The 17,051-nt window shown below is 46.8% G+C and overlaps 2 protein-coding genes across 2 annotated transcripts in view; one reads left to right on the top strand and one right to left on the bottom strand.

Moving 5' to 3' along the window:
* The first annotated feature begins 198 nt into the window (after positions 1-198).
* On the top strand, positions 199-17,041 carry PRCC (proline rich mitotic checkpoint control factor). Its single transcript, XM_074981396.1, has 7 exons — positions 199-933; positions 5,066-5,113; positions 7,227-7,823; positions 10,248-10,343; positions 12,715-12,858; positions 14,430-14,495; positions 16,552-17,041. Exons 1-7 carry the CDS (start codon positions 424-426, stop codon positions 16,636-16,638), a joined length of 1,548 nt encoding a protein of 515 aa, XP_074837497.1. The 5' UTR covers positions 199-423; the 3' UTR covers positions 16,639-17,041.
* The window catches only part of SH2D2A (SH2 domain containing 2A), a 23,828-nt gene continuing 14,939 nt past the window's right edge, over positions 8,163-17,051 (bottom strand). The window contains exon 9 of the mRNA XM_074981395.1: positions 8,163-8,831. The gene's annotated coding sequence lies outside the window, so the exon portion shown is untranslated. The remainder of the gene's footprint in view (positions 8,832-17,051) is intronic.

Raw genomic sequence — 17,051 nt, 5'->3', positions numbered from 1 at the left:
TCATTGTAAGGCGGGGCTGGGAGGGAGGCGGAGGGTTATCATAACTACCGGCTGACGCGGTGCACGCTGGGAATCGTCCTCCCGCCCTTGGGACTCCACTTCCCGAGGTGCAGCGCGGCGGGACCCAAGGCGGCGAGCCCGTGGGGCTTCGGCCGCGGTGCCTTGTGGGAGTTGTAGTTTTGTTGGGCTGAGGGGGGGTTCTCGCGGCGGCCATTAGCTGAGCGCGCGCTGGGCTGAGCGGCCGGGTAGGAGCTTTCGCCTGCCCTTTCCCCTCGGGGGTGGAGCCGCCATGGTGGCTTAGCCCCGCTTCCCTCCCGCGCAGCGACGGTAACCGCGGGCGCGGCCTAGCCGAGCGGGTGCATCCCCGGGCTTGCGTAGCGGCTGCCGCCGCCGCCCAGGGCCGCCCTCCGGCCGGGCGGGGCCATGTCCCTGGTGGCCTACGGCAGCAGCGAGGAGGAGAGCGATGCGGAGGAGGCCGCTGGCGAGGAAGAGGAGGCCCCCTTGGCCCAGCCCCCCCCGGCGCGGGGGCTCTTCGCCGCCTTGCCCCCTCCCAAGCCCCCGCTGCTGCCCCCCCACCAGCTCCTGGGCCCCGGCTTCCCCCTGCTGCCCCCGCCCCCCGGGGGGCCGCCCCCGCCCTTCTTGCTGGGGCCCCCGCCCGGCGTCCGGGCCTTCGGCGCTCCCCCTCCGGGCATGAGCTCTGCCCTGGCCATGGGCCTGCCCGAGCCAGCCGCCGCGGGGAGCCTGGGCGGGGAGCAGCCCAGGCTGGGGGGGCTTCCCCTGCCCCCGCCCAGGGAGCCCTCGGGGCTGAATCTTCCCCCTCCTGCCGTGGCCTCCGCCGCTCCCCCCGGGGCTGGGGCGGGCTCCAGCCTCCCCAAGGCAAAGAAGAGGATGGAGCCGGTGAGGATCGCCGCCCCCGAGCTGCACCAGGGGGATGTGAGTATGAGACACAGCCCTGGGCGGTGTTCCTGCTCCTTATTTCCACCTACGTGCAGAATAAATTTTGTTATGTGCACCACCCCGTAGACATGCACAACCTAGGGGTGGGTGCCCTGCCAGTCAGCTGGGTGACGGTTGCATTTCCCTCAGCAGTCGCACAAGCCTCAGTTTACAGGGAACACTAGTTTTGGGGATCCCCTGGCACTCCACCCTCAGCAGGGGGTCCCCCATTCTGTAATGGAATGGGGGATCCCTGGTGTGGGGTAACTGCTTTTGCCAGCAGTGAGGAGCATGTCCCTGCAACATTCCTTTCATGGGAATAGTCCTATATTCCTGTGAAAAGTTCTGACCCCAAGCATCTGAGCACAATAAGGTTTCTCAGCAAAGTTGACAGAGACATGTCAGCTTCCCAAGGGAGATGCATTCTAGCTGGCAACTCTAATCCTAAAGTGCTTTGCAGAATTAAGTTGGAGTAGAAGCCTTATTTACAATCATAGTACATTGAAACTGGATTATCCAAAGCCTTGTTTATTAGAAAGGTGAACTAATTAATGAGTGAAAGCCTGGCTGTCCTCATGTTAGGATAGCCAAAATAATTTATATTTTGCTCTCCCAAATATTGCATCAAAACGAACCTTGATTTATGTTAAAGTAATCTGAAGGTTTTGGGTACTCCCTGGAACATTTTTAGCTAATAGTTTATGTGTATCTTGCCTTTATGTTTTCATAGTGCCTCTGATCCCACTGGGTCACAAAGCACTGTGAAAATTGCAGCTGGCTTTGACACCTACAATAGGAAGGCGTGGAAAATAGTCTTGGTTTGTAATCACTCCTACAGAAATCCTCATTTTTAGAGTATGCTGAGCTGATGGGACCTTTGTTTCTCTTTTGAGAGACCTTTTGCAAAATTGGTCCTTTTATTGTTAAGGGCTAGGGAGGGATATGCTCAGTGTTGGTGGGGTTCTAGGACATATGTCAAAGCTAGTAGTTGGGTGAGAATTACTCTCATCTGGAGATATGTTTGTTCAACAATGCCTTCTGTTTTGAAAGAGGCTGTGGTGTTTTTAGTGGAAGTATTTCAGTATAAATCCTACAGGGTGTATAACAGTGTTTTCCAAACTTAAAACATCCACGTACCCCTTTCAGGACTTCGGCCTTATCGGTGTACCCCCTCTCAGTGCAATACCAGTGTTTATCTCCTGATTTTTAGTAATTTATTTTTTGCCATGTACCCCTTGCAGTCCTTTCAAGTATGACCCAGGTATGCATATCACACTTTGGGAAACACTGTATGTCAGTAAAATGCAACCTCTTCTTGAGTGGAAAGTGTCAGCTTTTTAACAGTGCCTGGCAATCCTGTCTTAGAAGACTAAGAAAGGAAGTGGGCAAATATCCTAATCCAGTGGGTGTTGTAGCACAAGTTTAGGGAGGCAATTTGAAGATGGAATTTGGCTAAATGGCTGTAGTCAAGTAGTCAAGACTTTGTTTTAGGTCTTTGTGGAAGATGACAAATGTATTCTCTGGTACACAGTCTCCCTATTCTTTCTCAAGATATTACCCATTTTATATTGCCTTTTTTAGGTGCAAAGAATAATCAGCAAAGTCTTACAGAGTCCCCAGGCTGCCTGTTCAGAGACAGGCAGCTGCAGGAGGCAGACACTATGAATTTATAAATAGTCAGGGATGTAATTGGTCAGAGAGCATCTTAGCCTTGGGAGAACAGGAATTGTGTCAATGTCAGTTCCCCTTTCACCTTGCTAGGCATCTCCAGGGATGGCAGAGAGGATACTGAAGAATGCATGCTGTTCTCCATAATTCCAGCAATTCAGGGCCCTGGTTTCTCTATGAAGTGACCTAGCATAATTAATACCAGAGTCAAAGGTCTGTTAAAGTGCCCAACCATAGGAGATGTGGCCGAGAATATCTTGTTGCTGTGAAGTTGGACCTGTTTCTAGTAAACTTAAATTTAGTGAAAGCATAGATAGACAAGAGAGGAATGTTCGTTCATTCATTCCACTTCATTTTGTTTTATGTGCAGACTATCCCTGTTAGGGTGATGGACGGGGTGTGGAGAGTGTTAGTGGCTTTGCCTTAAGCATGCTTCACTTTGTCTCTCTCTAATACCATGTCCCATAATCTTCTTTCTTATTTCTATCTCTTTTGCTGGCTTTGGTGATGATGTACATCTGTTGGGCAATATTATGTAATGATAGATCTTGTTAGCAAGCTAATTACTATTGTTCTGTGCTCTTACATCCTCTGTTTGCCCATTCCCTTCTTCATAGCAACTGCCTGAGAAACAGACATTTCACAATAAAGCAGATGCCAGCCTACTGGAGTGAAGTTAATTCTTATTGGCAGCTATTATGAGATGATTTGTGTCTCTTTGTGTATTGATCCTTTCTTACTCCATGTAGCAAAATCCAGACTTTGAACAGTTATGTGGCACAAATTGTTAGTGGCTATCTTATTGATGAGCAATGGTCAGTAAAAAGAAATGTATGAAAGTGGAGCCATTCTTAGTGCTTTGCTTCTCCATAACCCTAGAATGAAACCTCTCTTCTACTATGACAGTTATCCTGCTTGTCCTTCTGACCCCTCCAAAATTCTTTTCTTTCACCTTGAACATTACCAGGACATTCTAACTGTCTCTGCTTAACACATCAGAATTTACATGATGAGTTTTAACTCGAGTCTCCTTTACCTAGCTTCATCTTTATGTAGTAAACTTGGCCATGTCTTCCTTAATCTGTCATTCTCATGGAAGAATATAGACTGTATAAATCTTTGGGGCCTGAGTCTCTTGAACACTAAGGCCCTTTAACATGGCAGAACATGGAAAAGGGCCTTACATTTAAGAAAATCAGTCTCCAGCTCTAAATTCTAATGGGTTTTGAGTGTCCAGAACTTCTAAGCATCTTTTAAAAAGTTTCCATGCGAAAGTACCAGATCCACACTGAATTGGTATTTATTTTCAAGTTTAATACTGATCACCATAATTTCAACAAATATATTATGTTATGCATTAACAAGGACAATTTCTCCACCTTTGATATTTGCAGTGACCACAGGCATCCCTCTTAATTTAATAGACCCTTGCAGAGGCTTTTTTTCTTCTCCCCCCCCTGCATCTAGCTGATTCATCTATTTTTTTTCATTGTTTTTTCTCTTTTAATTCTTTTTCTCTATTATCAGTATTCTCCAGATCTGAAGTGGGCATATCCCACAAAAGCTCATCACCTAAGAAATAATATTTTTAGTCTTTAAGGTGATACAGGACTGCTTTTTGGTTTTATGAAGATCCACAGTGGTAAGAGTTTCTTTCCTCTACGTTGTCTACACACAAGCGGAGGGCTGTCAGCTTTGGGGTGGGTGTTCTTTGAGATTTCAGAACAGAGCCTGACTTATAAAGGACTCAAACTGAGTTTTGCCCCAGTGTTTTGTTTGACTGACACACACACACACACACACACACACTCTCTCTCTCTCTCTCTCTCTCTCTCTCTCTCTCTTTCAAATGCTGGAGCTGTTGTCTGCTTATCACTGGTGAGCAGCTAAAAGTGTGTAAAGTGTGCCTCTCATTTCTTCCCCCCACACACCTGTTTTGTAACAGTATTAAAGTGATAGCCTTGATATTTTAAATCCAACTTAATTTTAATTCAATGGATCTCTTGGGCTACATAGTATACAGATATGCTTGATCTTAAGACAAATCATTGTTCAGTTGCATCAGAATTGCTCTTATGAGATTTGAATTACTAACACCAATGTTCTTGTCTATATAACTAAACTGTGCATGTTCCTGTTGAGGCTGCACTAGTTATAACCATCGTTAAACATAGCAGCAAGTAGCACAGTCTTGCTTCCCTTGTGTACAGTTTGTTTCTCATGATAGTAACCAGGGCTGGTCTCTAACAAGGAAGTGCTTGACCTGATCGCCCCACATCAGCAGGACTGTAGGCAAAAGAACTTCAAGCTCCCACTGCCTTTTCAGCAGCTAGGATCCTTGCCAATGGAAAAAAGCTGGCTCTGCTGCCAATGTGATTCCTTTGATAATGAGTACATTCATCCCTTTTTATTTTTTCATTGTCACTGGTGCTGCCTAAATTGATGATTTTTTTTTTCTCAGTCAGATTCAGAGGAAGATGAACCAACAAAGAAGAAGAATTCTCTTCAGGTAGTAACTTACAATTGTAATTCTCAAATTTATGCTTCCTGTGGAATCTGCTTGATCAAAAAGTTTGAGCTTATAGCCGGGGCCTTCAGTCAGGCTCCTATCAGGACCAAAGGGGAACTGATGTACTGTAACAAACAGCCGGAGTTCCTAGAGGAGACTGTTTTTGTTGCATCTCAGATGCATATGGTATGTTCAGTCTGTGCGACAGCTGGTTAGGTTGGTACTAAAATTTTATCTGTCACTTTAATCAAGCTGCCAGAGGTTAGATGACATGGTAAATTTATTTCATGTGAAACTGAATCTCTAGTGGCAAACAAAAAATTGACAGTCAAGTCACTTGGATCGCTGAACCTGCTATCAAAGCCAAATTACAAAGTAATCAGACACTTGGTTATCAAAATGCAACAGACTTCAAAGGACTGTACTTGAGAAAAACAATTTTAAGCCCAGCCCTGCTGCTTTTGAGATCAAGAGGCTTTGCATTGACTTCAGAACGGATGGCCTTTTGGTTAAGGCACCAGAATGGAGCTTAGGAAATGTATGTTCAGTTCCCTGGGGACTTAGTTCTCTGTGCTGCAACTGGTTGCAGTGGCGGCAGTCAGATTTTTCAGTTCAAGGACCCCAAGGGTAGCCCTGCACCCATTTCTTTATTACTTAGCTAAATCATGCACAGACAAGCTCTTTACTCCAGTGTTTTCAAACTGCTAGCCAGCCAACCCCATCTCCAGAGATCGATGATAGCTTGTAATAGATGGAATAGTGTTAAAAAGAGCAGTATACCTGCAGCTGGATTGCAGTTCAGATAAACAGCAGAATTGAAGGTAACAATGTATTGCTTCCTGTCCTATATGTGTCTAAAGATTGTTCAGGAGCGAGTGGCTGATCTATTTAGAAAACTCCTGTCATGACAAGCAGTATGGTAGAAAATGGGACTTGGACTCAGGAGACTTGAGTTCTGTTTCTCACTCTGCTACTCACTTGCTGGGTGACTTTGGACAAGTGATGTCACTGCTCTGTACCTCTGTTTTCCTTCTGTAAAATGGGGATAATGATACTGCTAGCCCTTGTAAAGTACTTTGAGATCTAATCATGAAAAGAACTATATGAGACCTAAGTGTGACTTATTATTCTCCCTCAGTAGATACTGAGGCTAGTCTTTAATATTTGTAAGAAAAGTGAAAACAGTATAAGTGTCGTTTGGACTGAATTAGATCTACAGTACAGGAGATGTACCAAATTAAAGCATTAAGGTACAGTTCTGCATGCTCAAAAGCATGTGATTGTAGGGACAACCTTTAGTGTTTTTTCCTCCCCCCCCACCAAGTAGTCTGGGTTCACATTGCTTCCAGGTGTGAACTTGAGGAGGAAATTAATTATGATTTATATTATGATAGCTCTGCCAGGCACCAGCCTTGGACCAGGACCTCATTGTGTTATGCATTTCCCAAACACCTCAGCCATTCTGCAGACCTGAGCACCTACGCACTATTTCTGCTTAGATTGTTATGAACGGCCTGCCGGGTGGAGACTAGGCTGTGTGATGTGGAGTGCTGGCACAAACGCATAGCTCCTCAATCTTTCCCTTCCTTGCAACCAGCTTGTATATATGGCAATTGTATTGGACCCTAAACTGAAGGGCCTAAGGTACAAGTGATCAGACACCTTTTTTTTTTTTTAAAGGTTTCTTTAGGGTCATGCTTCGAACATTTTAGACCCCTGCCCCTGAGTGCGATACGTCCATTTAAAAACATCCCCCTCCATTCCTCTATTTTTGGAAAAGGAAGCATCTGGCAATGTTTTTCCTCCCCATTTTAGAAGAGAGAGTCTCAGTTCAAAGCGCCAGCATTCTGCAAACCCTCTTACAATTCTGTCTGGTCTTTCAGATTTTCCTGTCACTAATTCAGAGCAGAATATAGCCTCCTTTGTATCTCAGGCCAATGTCATCTTCAGTCCCTGCAATGCATGCTGAGTAGTGGGGTTGCCCACTGGCAAGGTTAGATAGAAGTGAAAGCGGGGGAGATAATTGGGCACCAGGTTAGGAAAATAAACACACTCATTTATTTTTTTTCTCTCCCATTTTTCTGAACCATCTTTTCTGAATAAAACTCACCAGGGACTCGGCGAGGGCTCTGGCTTGTCTGCTTTGCTTCCCCAACCCAAAAACTTAACTGTGAAAGAGACAAATCGGTTGCTTTTGCCCCATGCTTTCTCAAGGAAAGCAGCAGAAAATGCCGCTGAGTCAAAGCCAGCTAAGGCGCCAGCTAAGGCTCCAACTTCCTCCTCCAAGCCAAAATCTCTGTCCAAGCCAGCAGTGGCCACAACTCCTTCACCATCTGCCATCAAGGCAGCTGCCAAGAGTGCTGCCCTACAGGTAACCAAGCAGATAACCCAGGAAGAGGACGAGAGTGACGAGGAAGTGGAGCCAGAGAACTTCTTTTCTTTGTCTGACAAGAGTGAGCCCAACATGGTCAGTGCAGAGACGTATATGTATTCTGGCACCATGGTGACAGAGGATCTGCCGCCTGGGACAGAGCCGGAGCCTGAATTCCAGGATGCTGCTGCTAACGCCCCTCTGGAGTTCAAGACAGCTGCAGGTTCGAGCACTCTTCAGCACAGCTGGGCACCCAAGCCTGGGGAAGACTATGGCAACCAGTCATATAACCAGTTCCCTGGCTACAGTGATGCCAGTGCTACAGGGGCATACTATCAGGTGAGAACCAATGTTGCCAGTGTGTGAAACACAATGGGATGGGTTCTAAAGCAGCCTTTGAACTGGTGCTTGGAATTACATGCCAGAGTGAGTTGTAGCACTCGGAGATCAGTGGGGCAGGAACTGTCACTGACTCAACCCACCAGATCCAGCGTGATGTGGGCCCTGTGTAGGGAGGTCGTGAGGTGTGACTGCAGGATAAATGTCTACCTTACTTTTGAAAGGCACCCACAGAATTGCGCCCGCCATTTCTGGGTGCAAAACTGGGGACTGTTTCACAGCCATAACCAAAACTGGGACCAGGGTCTGAAACAGGATTGGTTCTCACTGATGCAACAGAAAGGTTGTGCTGTGGAAGTAGCAGCTGAGCGTATGTATATCTTAGAGGTAAATACAGGGTATGCATCCTGTTTGCTGCTTCATAATGTCTGCATGTGAGCTAGACAGTTCTGCAAGGGTTGTTAGGTTATTTTTTAACATTAGGACAGGGAACCAGGAAACGTACAACACATGCAGCTCAAACTGCAAGGGCAGCTTTGGCAGGTTGAATGTTGTTCCCACAAATGGAATCTGGCTGGAGGATTCTCAGAGTTAACATCTCTGCTCTTGCAGAGCATCCCCAGCGTGCTTTGGTGAAGCTAACAAAGAGTTGGGCTAATGAGTCATCTGGAGGTCTAGTAAAACCAACATCTCTTAATGCTGTTCTAGGATAGAGTTTTGATGTGCTTGCAGACGATAGTAAGCTGCTTACAATTGTTACATCCATAGCGAACCGTGCGAGCTTCAGAAAGAGCTCCAAAGCTGGGTGCCTGGGCAACAGAACCGACAGATGAAATTCACTGTTGATCAATGCGAAGGCATGTATATTAGAAAACATAATGCCAGTTGTACATCAGTCTAAATTAGCTGATGCCACTCGAGTGATCTTGGAGTCGCTGTGGATATTTCTCTGAAAACGTCCACTCAGTGTGCAGCAGCAGTCAAAACAGCAGACAGTGTTGGGAATCACTAAGAAAGGGATACATAATAAAATAGAAAATATCTTATTGCTTCTTTATAAAGCCATGGTGCACCAGCATCTTGAATACTGTGTGCAGGTGTGGCCACCTCATCACAAAAAAGAAATAAGGGATTGTTAAAGGAATCAGAAAGGGGAAACTAAATGATATGGAGTGTGGAATGGTGGCCAAATGAGGAGAGGTTAATGAGACTGGGACTTTTCATCGTGGAAGAGACACGACTAAGGGGGAATATAATAGAGGTCTATAAAATCATAACTGGTGTGGAGAAAGTAAATAAGGAAAAGTTATTTACTCCTTCCCATAACACAAGAGCTAGAGATCACCACATTAAATTACTAGGTTTAAAACAAACAAAATAAAGTATTTATTCACACAATGAGCAGTCAGCCTGTTGAGCTTCCTCCCAGAGGATGTTGTGAAAACCAAGACTATAAGTGGTTTCAATAAAAAACTAGATACAATCACAGAAGATAGGTCTATCAAAAGCAATTATCCAGGTTGGGCAGGGATAATGTTACTATCCATCTTTCAGGGCTGGGAATGGGTGATGGAATGGATCACTTAAAAGTTACCTGTTCTTTTCACTCCTCTGAGACACCTGGCATGGGCCTCTATCGGAAGACAGGATACTGGGCTAGGTGGACCTTTGATCTGATCCACTGTAGTTGTTATTGTGTTCTAATGTTCCTCCCACTAAGTCAGTAGGTACTGAAATGGTAGCCCTGCCTCTAGAGCTTTCTGAGTCTGCCTTGGTGGCCTCACGTGCAAGCATTAACCACTCATTAATCTACTTTCCACTTGAAGCCAAATAGTGGAGAAAAAGTGGTACTATGCTGTCTGTGTCCTGAAGTTCAGGAGCCCCCGAAACATTCACTGAGCCGTTTTGAGTGCAGGAGGAAGTCAGTGCATTTGTTTATCCTGAAAGTAGGCAAAGATACAGTGAACAGAACATTAGAGCATTGAGACGGGGACACTTTAAGTGTGGTTGTGAAGATACAGCGCTGAGGCTGCAGCAAAGCAGAATTGATTGCAGTCTGAGTTCGTAATAGTCACCATGTACACATTTGGAAAATGCTGCTCTGTCCTGTGGTGCAGCCAAAATAACGCTGAGCTCATCTGAGTGTGGAAAGGGGCTTTAGGCAGGAAGCATCCCCCTGGGGGGCGGGGGGGGGATCAGTTCTGTTGGGTTTAGGACAAGTCATGTTCACAACTCATCATGTTCATCAAGTGCATCAATAGACTGATACACCTGCAAGGTCGGTAATATCCTTGAAGGCAGCCTTCTGAAGGTACCTCATCCTAAGGACATGTGATGTTGGATCCAGGGCTGTCTATGGTCAGTTTTGTTCCAGGAGTTGTTTAATATCTTCAGAGGACAAACCTATTTTCCCCTTGATTACAGGATTACTACACCAGTGGCTATTACCCAGAGATGGATCCAGCCCTAGGACCACCACAGGAGATGGGCACCGACTCGTCCTTCATGGATGATGAAGCGGTTGGCGTTTATTATCTATCGTACCACAGAGTTCACATTTAGGTGTTACAAGAGTACAGAATCTGCTCGGCATCTGAAAACATTGGCTTGCTCTCAAGCCTGGTGCCTCACAACTTGCCATGCTGTGTCTGGCTGTTCTTTCAAAGTCTAGTGTCCTGTTGTGGGCAGTTGTTGATACCTGTTGCTACCCACTTCCACTCCCTTAGAGCACACGCAGTCAGTTTGGTAATATTCGTATCTCACAAGATAGGGAAGAATTCATGCAATTGAACAATAACATTTGTTTTTAATGGTGTGAAGTGCTTTAAAGATACAAAAACAAAGCAGTCCCTCACCTATCTGGATAAGCAACACAGCCAAGTAAGAAGAGATCAGAAGCTGAATTGACGTTGACTGATCTCGCGCCAGTCCCCTGAAATAAATAAGTTTCCCATGCTAAGAAGGAAACTAACTCTAGGTTGTAGGTCAATGGAGTTCTGCTTACTTTGGAACTACAGTGATTTATGGTGAAGTCAGTGAAGCTGCACTAGTATGTATCAGCTGAGAATTTGGCCTTATTGCCTGTTCATAAGAATGACCAACATGAGTCATACCTGTGGTCCATCTAGCCAAGATCACATCCCTTCAGCAGTGGCTTAAGGACACCAGAACACGGGATTGCATCCCTGACCATCTTGGTTCATAACCATTGATGGGCTTGTACTCCATGAACGTTTCTAAGTCTTGTATTCGGTTCCTGGAAGCATGTTTGGCAAAGGCCGTGGCCCTGACCACTAGGTATGTCGCTAGGTTTCCCTGCCTTTTAAACTCCCTTACTAGTTCTCGTTATGAGGTCACTGACTGCAAGATAGGTAGCTCCGAAGCATTTTTTGCACACATCTCCCCTCCTGCCACCTTCCAGTGATCTCCAGATGACATGTTTTGCTTTATTAGCTATTCCAGCAGAAGACAATTTCGGTAAGTCCAGCGTAGTTTTTGCTCATGATGTAGCAAGCAGTTGATGTCATACACAACATGGTGTGCTGTGCACAAGTGCTTGCTGTATCACACTGCAAAGCAGTGCAAAAACTGCAACTAAAATACTTAATGCGCATCCCAAGGACTCAGCAGCTTCAGCTCAAAATCCTCTGAAACATCACAGGTTGCTGTCACTGTCCAGAAACTTCAAGCAAAGCTGGCATCTGGAATCAGGCGATGCTGCAGAAAGCATTGGCTTTTGTGTGCAAGTCCCTTCCAGCCACCTCAGCTCATTTCATATGCCACCATTTTGGAGACCTGTTGTACAAGGTGGATTTGTAGTGACTGAACATTTTGGTGCTTCCTTAACTCTTGGAAAGGAGAGCATGGGAGCCAGAACTGCTCAGTTGTATTCTTGGCTTTGCCAGTGATTTAGGGCAGAGGTTTTCACTGATATTCCTGGTAATTTTTTATGTGAATGTGCAGAATGACTTTTATTATGTGCATCAGTATGGTGGGGATGTACCTCTGTATTATTGCACATAACAAAAGTTATTCTGCACATAGACAAAATGTGGAGCGGTTGGGATGTAGGCAAGGGCTCATGGCTGGGGCATAGGGTTGGAGGTTTGAGGGCTCTGGATGAAGGCACAGGCTATGCAGTTGAGATAAGGATGAGGTGCTTGGGGTGCCAGCTGTCCTAGGGAGTCACAACTTCCCCCACCCCTCTATCACAGCAGTGGTTTGGGGCCAGGTGAGAGGTGCCTCACCACTGCTGCAACAGCTCCAGTGGGCATGCCCAGGAGAGGGATGCCTGTCCCCAGCTGGAGCAGGTCTGCCTAAACTAGGTGGGGGCCAGGGAGTGGGCACGCATCCCCTGGCTGGAGCAGCTCCATGCAGGGTCAGCAAGCTCCACTGGCCATGGCAGCTCTGTCTTGGGAACAGTGGTGAGAGGCGCTTCTGCCTGCTGACCATGGCAGCTTCAGCATGGACAGACACATCTCTCCCGCTGCACCCCAAGCCTCTGTGTGGGGCCTTATAGGCTGTGCATGGGATCTGTTAGGCAGCTATGTGGCCTTGTATTTGTGTAGCTAAGGGGGAGCTTAGGTCGTCTTTTGCTTCTGTCTTTCCATCTCCAAAATGTATTTCCATACTTCATGGGTTGGGTGGGAGGAAGTGAGTTTGTAGGGCTCATTGTTGGTAAAGTGCTGTGAAGTCTGCTGATCTGTGGAAGAGAAGAGTTACACTAGAGGAGAACTTTTTGTCTGGGAAGGTGAGCATGCCGGTGGCCCATCACTGCAGGTGATAAGCTTCATCGGTCCAAGCTCCACTCATCTTTGCTTGGTCTGGTGTATCAAGGCCCCATGAGAGGAGAGTAATCCTCTTCTGACTATTGTTTTAATTCCCCTCACAGTTCAAGCGTCTCCAAGGCAAGCGGAACCGCGGGCGGGAAGAGATCAACTTTGTGGAGATCAAAGGAGATGATCAGCTGAGTGGAGCACAGCAGTGGATGACCAAATCCTTAACAGAGGAGAAGACCATGAAATCTTTCAGCAAGGTAAGGGCAGACTGTATTGCCTAGTGGGCAGAGTGCTGGAGTGGGATGCAGGAGACCTCTCTGCAGATTCCAGCTCTGCCCCAGCAGTTCCCAGCTTATGTCCCAATTCCCCATCTGTAAAATGGGCATGTTGAGGATAAATGCAATTAATGATTGTGAGCTGCACAGGTGTGGTCAGACCACTATGTTGGTAACAAGGGAATGACAAGTCTCTGGTGCTGTTCAGCTGTGTCTTCAGAGCCACGGGGAACTTGTTTCCACATCTCTGAATCCCGTTGGTGTGACCAGTAGTGCAATGCTGTGTCCGTTTCTCAGGCTCACGCTTTAAAAGGAATGTTGAAAAATGGGGAGGGTGCAGAGAAGAGCTACAAACGTGATTTGAGGCCTGGAGAGAATGTGCCCTAAAAGCGAGAGACTTCAGTTTGTCAGAAAGGCCATCAATTTATCACTGTAATCATCACCTCTTGTAGAGTAGCATTTCTCAAACCGGAGTCTGTGGATCGGTGGGAGTCCCCGAGCCCCACTGAGAAACTCCTCCTCCTTCAACTCCTTCCCCTCGCTCCCAGCATCTCCTCCAGTGAGGAGTGGGGACCTTGGCTACAGCAACATCTCTGCGGCCCTTGGAGCATCTTGAGAACTTAACCACAATTAGCTCACTGCTCCGATTGCGTTGTTGTTGTTCAGGGAAGGGACTGTGCCCTGATTTTTATGACACTGGAATCCACAGTGATGCAGGGAGTTTGAAAACCTGTGTAGAATAGAATGGATTTGTACACCATTAAGCACAGCATGACCAGCATTCTGATTAGTGCCTCTGAGCACTCCCCTAATAGAAATAAGGAACAAATTTATTAATTGCTCCATTTGACCGACCACTAAAATGGTGAATCACAAAATTAAAACTTGCCATGTAACAGTCACAAAGAAGGCAGTGTGCCTTGAGGGTTAGAGCAAGACATTGGGGGTTGGGAGTCGGGTTCTGTTCCTACATTGGCTTTGACTCGCTGTGACCTTATAACCCACTTCACCTGTCTGTTTCCATTTCCTTGTCTGTAAAATGGGTATGACACCCATTTTCTTTCTTTGCTGTGAGGCTTAATCAGTGTTCATGACATTCAAGGACATACAGGAAGATGCTGTGTGAGTGCAAAGTAATTAAGTACAATACAGCTGCTCAGCATCTTGAAACAGGCCCTCAGCCGCAGTGTACAAGCAGTGAAGACTGACACAGATCCTGTTGAGGCAGCTCCTAGTATAGTTCACAGATTTCAAGGCCAAAAGGGATCATTGTGTCTGACCTCCTGTGTGGTTACAGGCCAGAGAGCTGCTGCACCAGAATACCCTTTCAGCTTGAGGATATATTTTAAAAGTGTTTAAAAAAAATGCCAGTGTTGGAGAATCTCCCTCAGCCCTTCTCAAGAGCTTTAAAGCAAACCAAACACTTCTGGCTTCTGCTGCATCGTATGCATCCAGCTTCCTATGCATGTGACATCATCCCTTGCTGATTTCACTAGCTGGGAGGTGGTATCTTTCCAGCACTGATCGTCATTTTGAATTTGTTTTGCCTCTAGAAAAAAGGGGAGCAGCCCACCGGACAGCAGAGAAGAAAACACCAGATCACATACTTGATCCACCAGGTCAGCTGCCTACCATGGATGAGTAAACAGCCCTTGACAGTGTGCTGCCATTTAGAAGCAGGAAGTATCAGTGAAAATGAGCTGGTGGAGTCCATTTTTTGGGCAGTTATGAGAGAGAGATCCCCAGTGTGTCCTACGTTGGGCAATCTGTGCATGATGGATTCCCACTGAAACCTGCATTGGTTTTGGGAATGGGAGTGGAGGACTGCAACAAGCTGCACAGAGCAGAGGCCATGGCTGCTTTTGTTCCTCGCAGAACTGAGCCCCCTGTTTGTGCATCAGTAATTTCTGCCCTTGGGATGAATCTGTTTGTGGTGTGTACTGAGACCTACCCCCCCGCAAGCCCTGAGCATCCCTTGTTTCCCTCTTAACTCTTGCGTACCATGCATCAACCAGAACAGGTTATTAGAGGGTGATGTAACCACTTCTGTTCTGCTTGTTTCCTTCCTTCCCAGCTAGGTTGTATGTGCTGCCTCTGTTGTATGTGATGACCAGCATATGTAGGGCTGGTCTTCAGAAGAGAGGAGCTCTAGGAGACAATGGCAGAGCCCCCTGGGAGAGGGCAGTGTGTTGGTACCATGGGTGTTTGGAATAGCTGGTGGCTCTGATACTTGTTTGAAGCCCTGTTGCACCATGAGTGAAAGTTCAACAGTGGAGCTTTGGCACCGGCCTAGTGAGGCATGCCTGTGACTTAGGGAAGTGGAATGACAGCAGTAGGTGGGAAGGGCTCATGCAAACAGTTTACAGCCTGGCCCTCTCTTTGGCAGGCTTGGCGGTACGTGCCTTAAGGCTGGCTGCTGCAACTTCTCTTGATTGCCAGTACTTGATTAGGTGTCCCAGTGAGCTGCACAATTGTAACAAGCATCTCTGGCTCTACCGGAAGGTGAGGGTCCTGACACAATACCTGGAAAGGTATTTCTGGTAGATTTGCCCTCTCCTCCACCCTCACAACTGAGACAAGAATGCTGAAGCCAGAAGGGGCTGGCCGCTAGATGGCAGATGGTCTACTCTTCCTGTTTCCTCTCTGTGGGGAGGAGAGAGTCAGGGCGGTTGCCTTCCTCAGCAGAGTGTTTTCTCTTAGGCACACTGCCTCAGAGTGTAGAGCTTAAAGAGGTGGCATGTCCTAGGTTTGTGTTTGGAGGTCAGGTGACATGAGGCCCCTGGATTAGCCACCGGCTGTTAGTCAGCTGAAAGGAGCATTGACTAGTGGTTGGAATGGGGGCCTGAGAGTCTGCAGTCTGTTCCTGGCTCTGCACTGTGTGGGTTTGAGGAACATTAACCCTCTGGGGCCCAGTCCCCTCACTGTGCAGAGGGGTGGAGTACATATGCCACAGGCTTTTGAGGCTGGATAGGAGTACGTGAACCTCTTGGGAAGTCTCCGGAGTGAGACCTCTAAAGACTGATTTGCTGCAGGAAATGGTTCTGTAGGTGGTGCCCTGTCCGCAGAATCCACACTGAGCCAGTGTCCCAGTGTGAGTTTAAGGATGCTGCACTGCTGTGCATAGGACTCGAAGCAGAGGGCCTAGCTGCTTGTGGTCGCTAAACATCCCTTGGCACATCTCATGTGACTAGGGAGTCCTAGCATTGGTCCAGATTGGTTGCTCTCCATCCCCTTCACCCCGAGCTTCAGCTGGATACCAGATTATACTATTCATCTTTTAAGTTAGGTAATATAGCAGCTAAGGCTGCCCCCCCCCCCCCCCAAAGAAAATGGGATTACATGTCTGGGTGCAGTGAGGCCTAGACAGCCCTTACCTATTAACTCAGGTCTCTATAAGGATATTTATATTACACGAGTAGTTTTCAGCCTGTGGTCTGCATACCTCTGGGGGTCCGAAGACTGTTTAAGCTTTTCTAAAACATCCCACACCTCCAGTTGCAAATTTTAGCAATCTGCAAATGGGAAAAAAAAGATTGAAAACCCTTAACCATGGTACTAGCGAATTAACTGAAGTGATCTCAGCATCTCATTGTGAAGGGACAGAGAAAGGCAAAGGACTAAAATCACAGCTGTTCATTGTTTTTAGTAATTTCTTCTCCACTTCCTTTTCTGCAGGCGAAGGAGCGAGAGCTGGAACTGAAAAACACATGGTCCGAAAATAAACTCAGCCGACGTCAGACCCAAGCCAAATATGGATTTTAGCCCTGTCCTGTTCTGTGGGCCTTAGCCCAGGTGATTGACCATGTCAGACTGCTCCTGGCCTACTGGGAACTGAGGAGGCCCCTGGATCTACCTGTGTGGGTGGGAGGATACAGCACTCCCTGTCTGTGAAGAGAAGGGTTAAATGCTAACTGTTTCTGAAACCCACGCCGTAACTTTTTAAAATGATAATATGGAAGGTTCAAATCAAGTCTGGTTCGTTCAGCTGGGGACCCCGGCACCGGACAGCCACTGGCTTGTCCAATGAGGATGTGACCGGTGCAAGGTTTTGAGCTCTCATCCTCTAGGTGTACAGACTACCAATTTTTTTTCTTTACAGTAGTGTCTGGAACCTTAGGTAGAGTCTCAATAAATTTCCAACTCCACCATTACTCCCTTCCTTGGACCTAGTGTGT

This window comes from Carettochelys insculpta, chromosome 30, assembly GCF_033958435.1.
Source record: "Carettochelys insculpta isolate YL-2023 chromosome 30, ASM3395843v1, whole genome shotgun sequence".
Taxonomy (NCBI): domain Eukaryota; kingdom Metazoa; phylum Chordata; order Testudines; family Carettochelyidae; genus Carettochelys; species Carettochelys insculpta.
This window is presented reverse-complemented; position numbering and strand designations above follow the sequence as displayed.

What these genes read in the sequence shown, in the direction of transcription:
- PRCC (XM_074981396.1), top strand. Translation starts at nt 424, where the DNA reads ATGTCCCTGGTGGCCTACGGCAGCAGCGAGGAGGAGAGCGATGCGGAG. An exon ending in CTACAGGGGCATACTATCAG is followed by an intron (nt 7,824 to 10,247) that starts GTGAGAACCAAT and finishes CCTTGATTACAG; the next exon opens with GATTACTACACCAGTGGCTA. An exon ending in CCATGAAATCTTTCAGCAAG is followed by an intron (nt 12,859 to 14,429) that starts GTAAGGGCAGAC and finishes TTTTGCCTCTAG; the next exon opens with AAAAAAGGGGAGCAGCCCAC.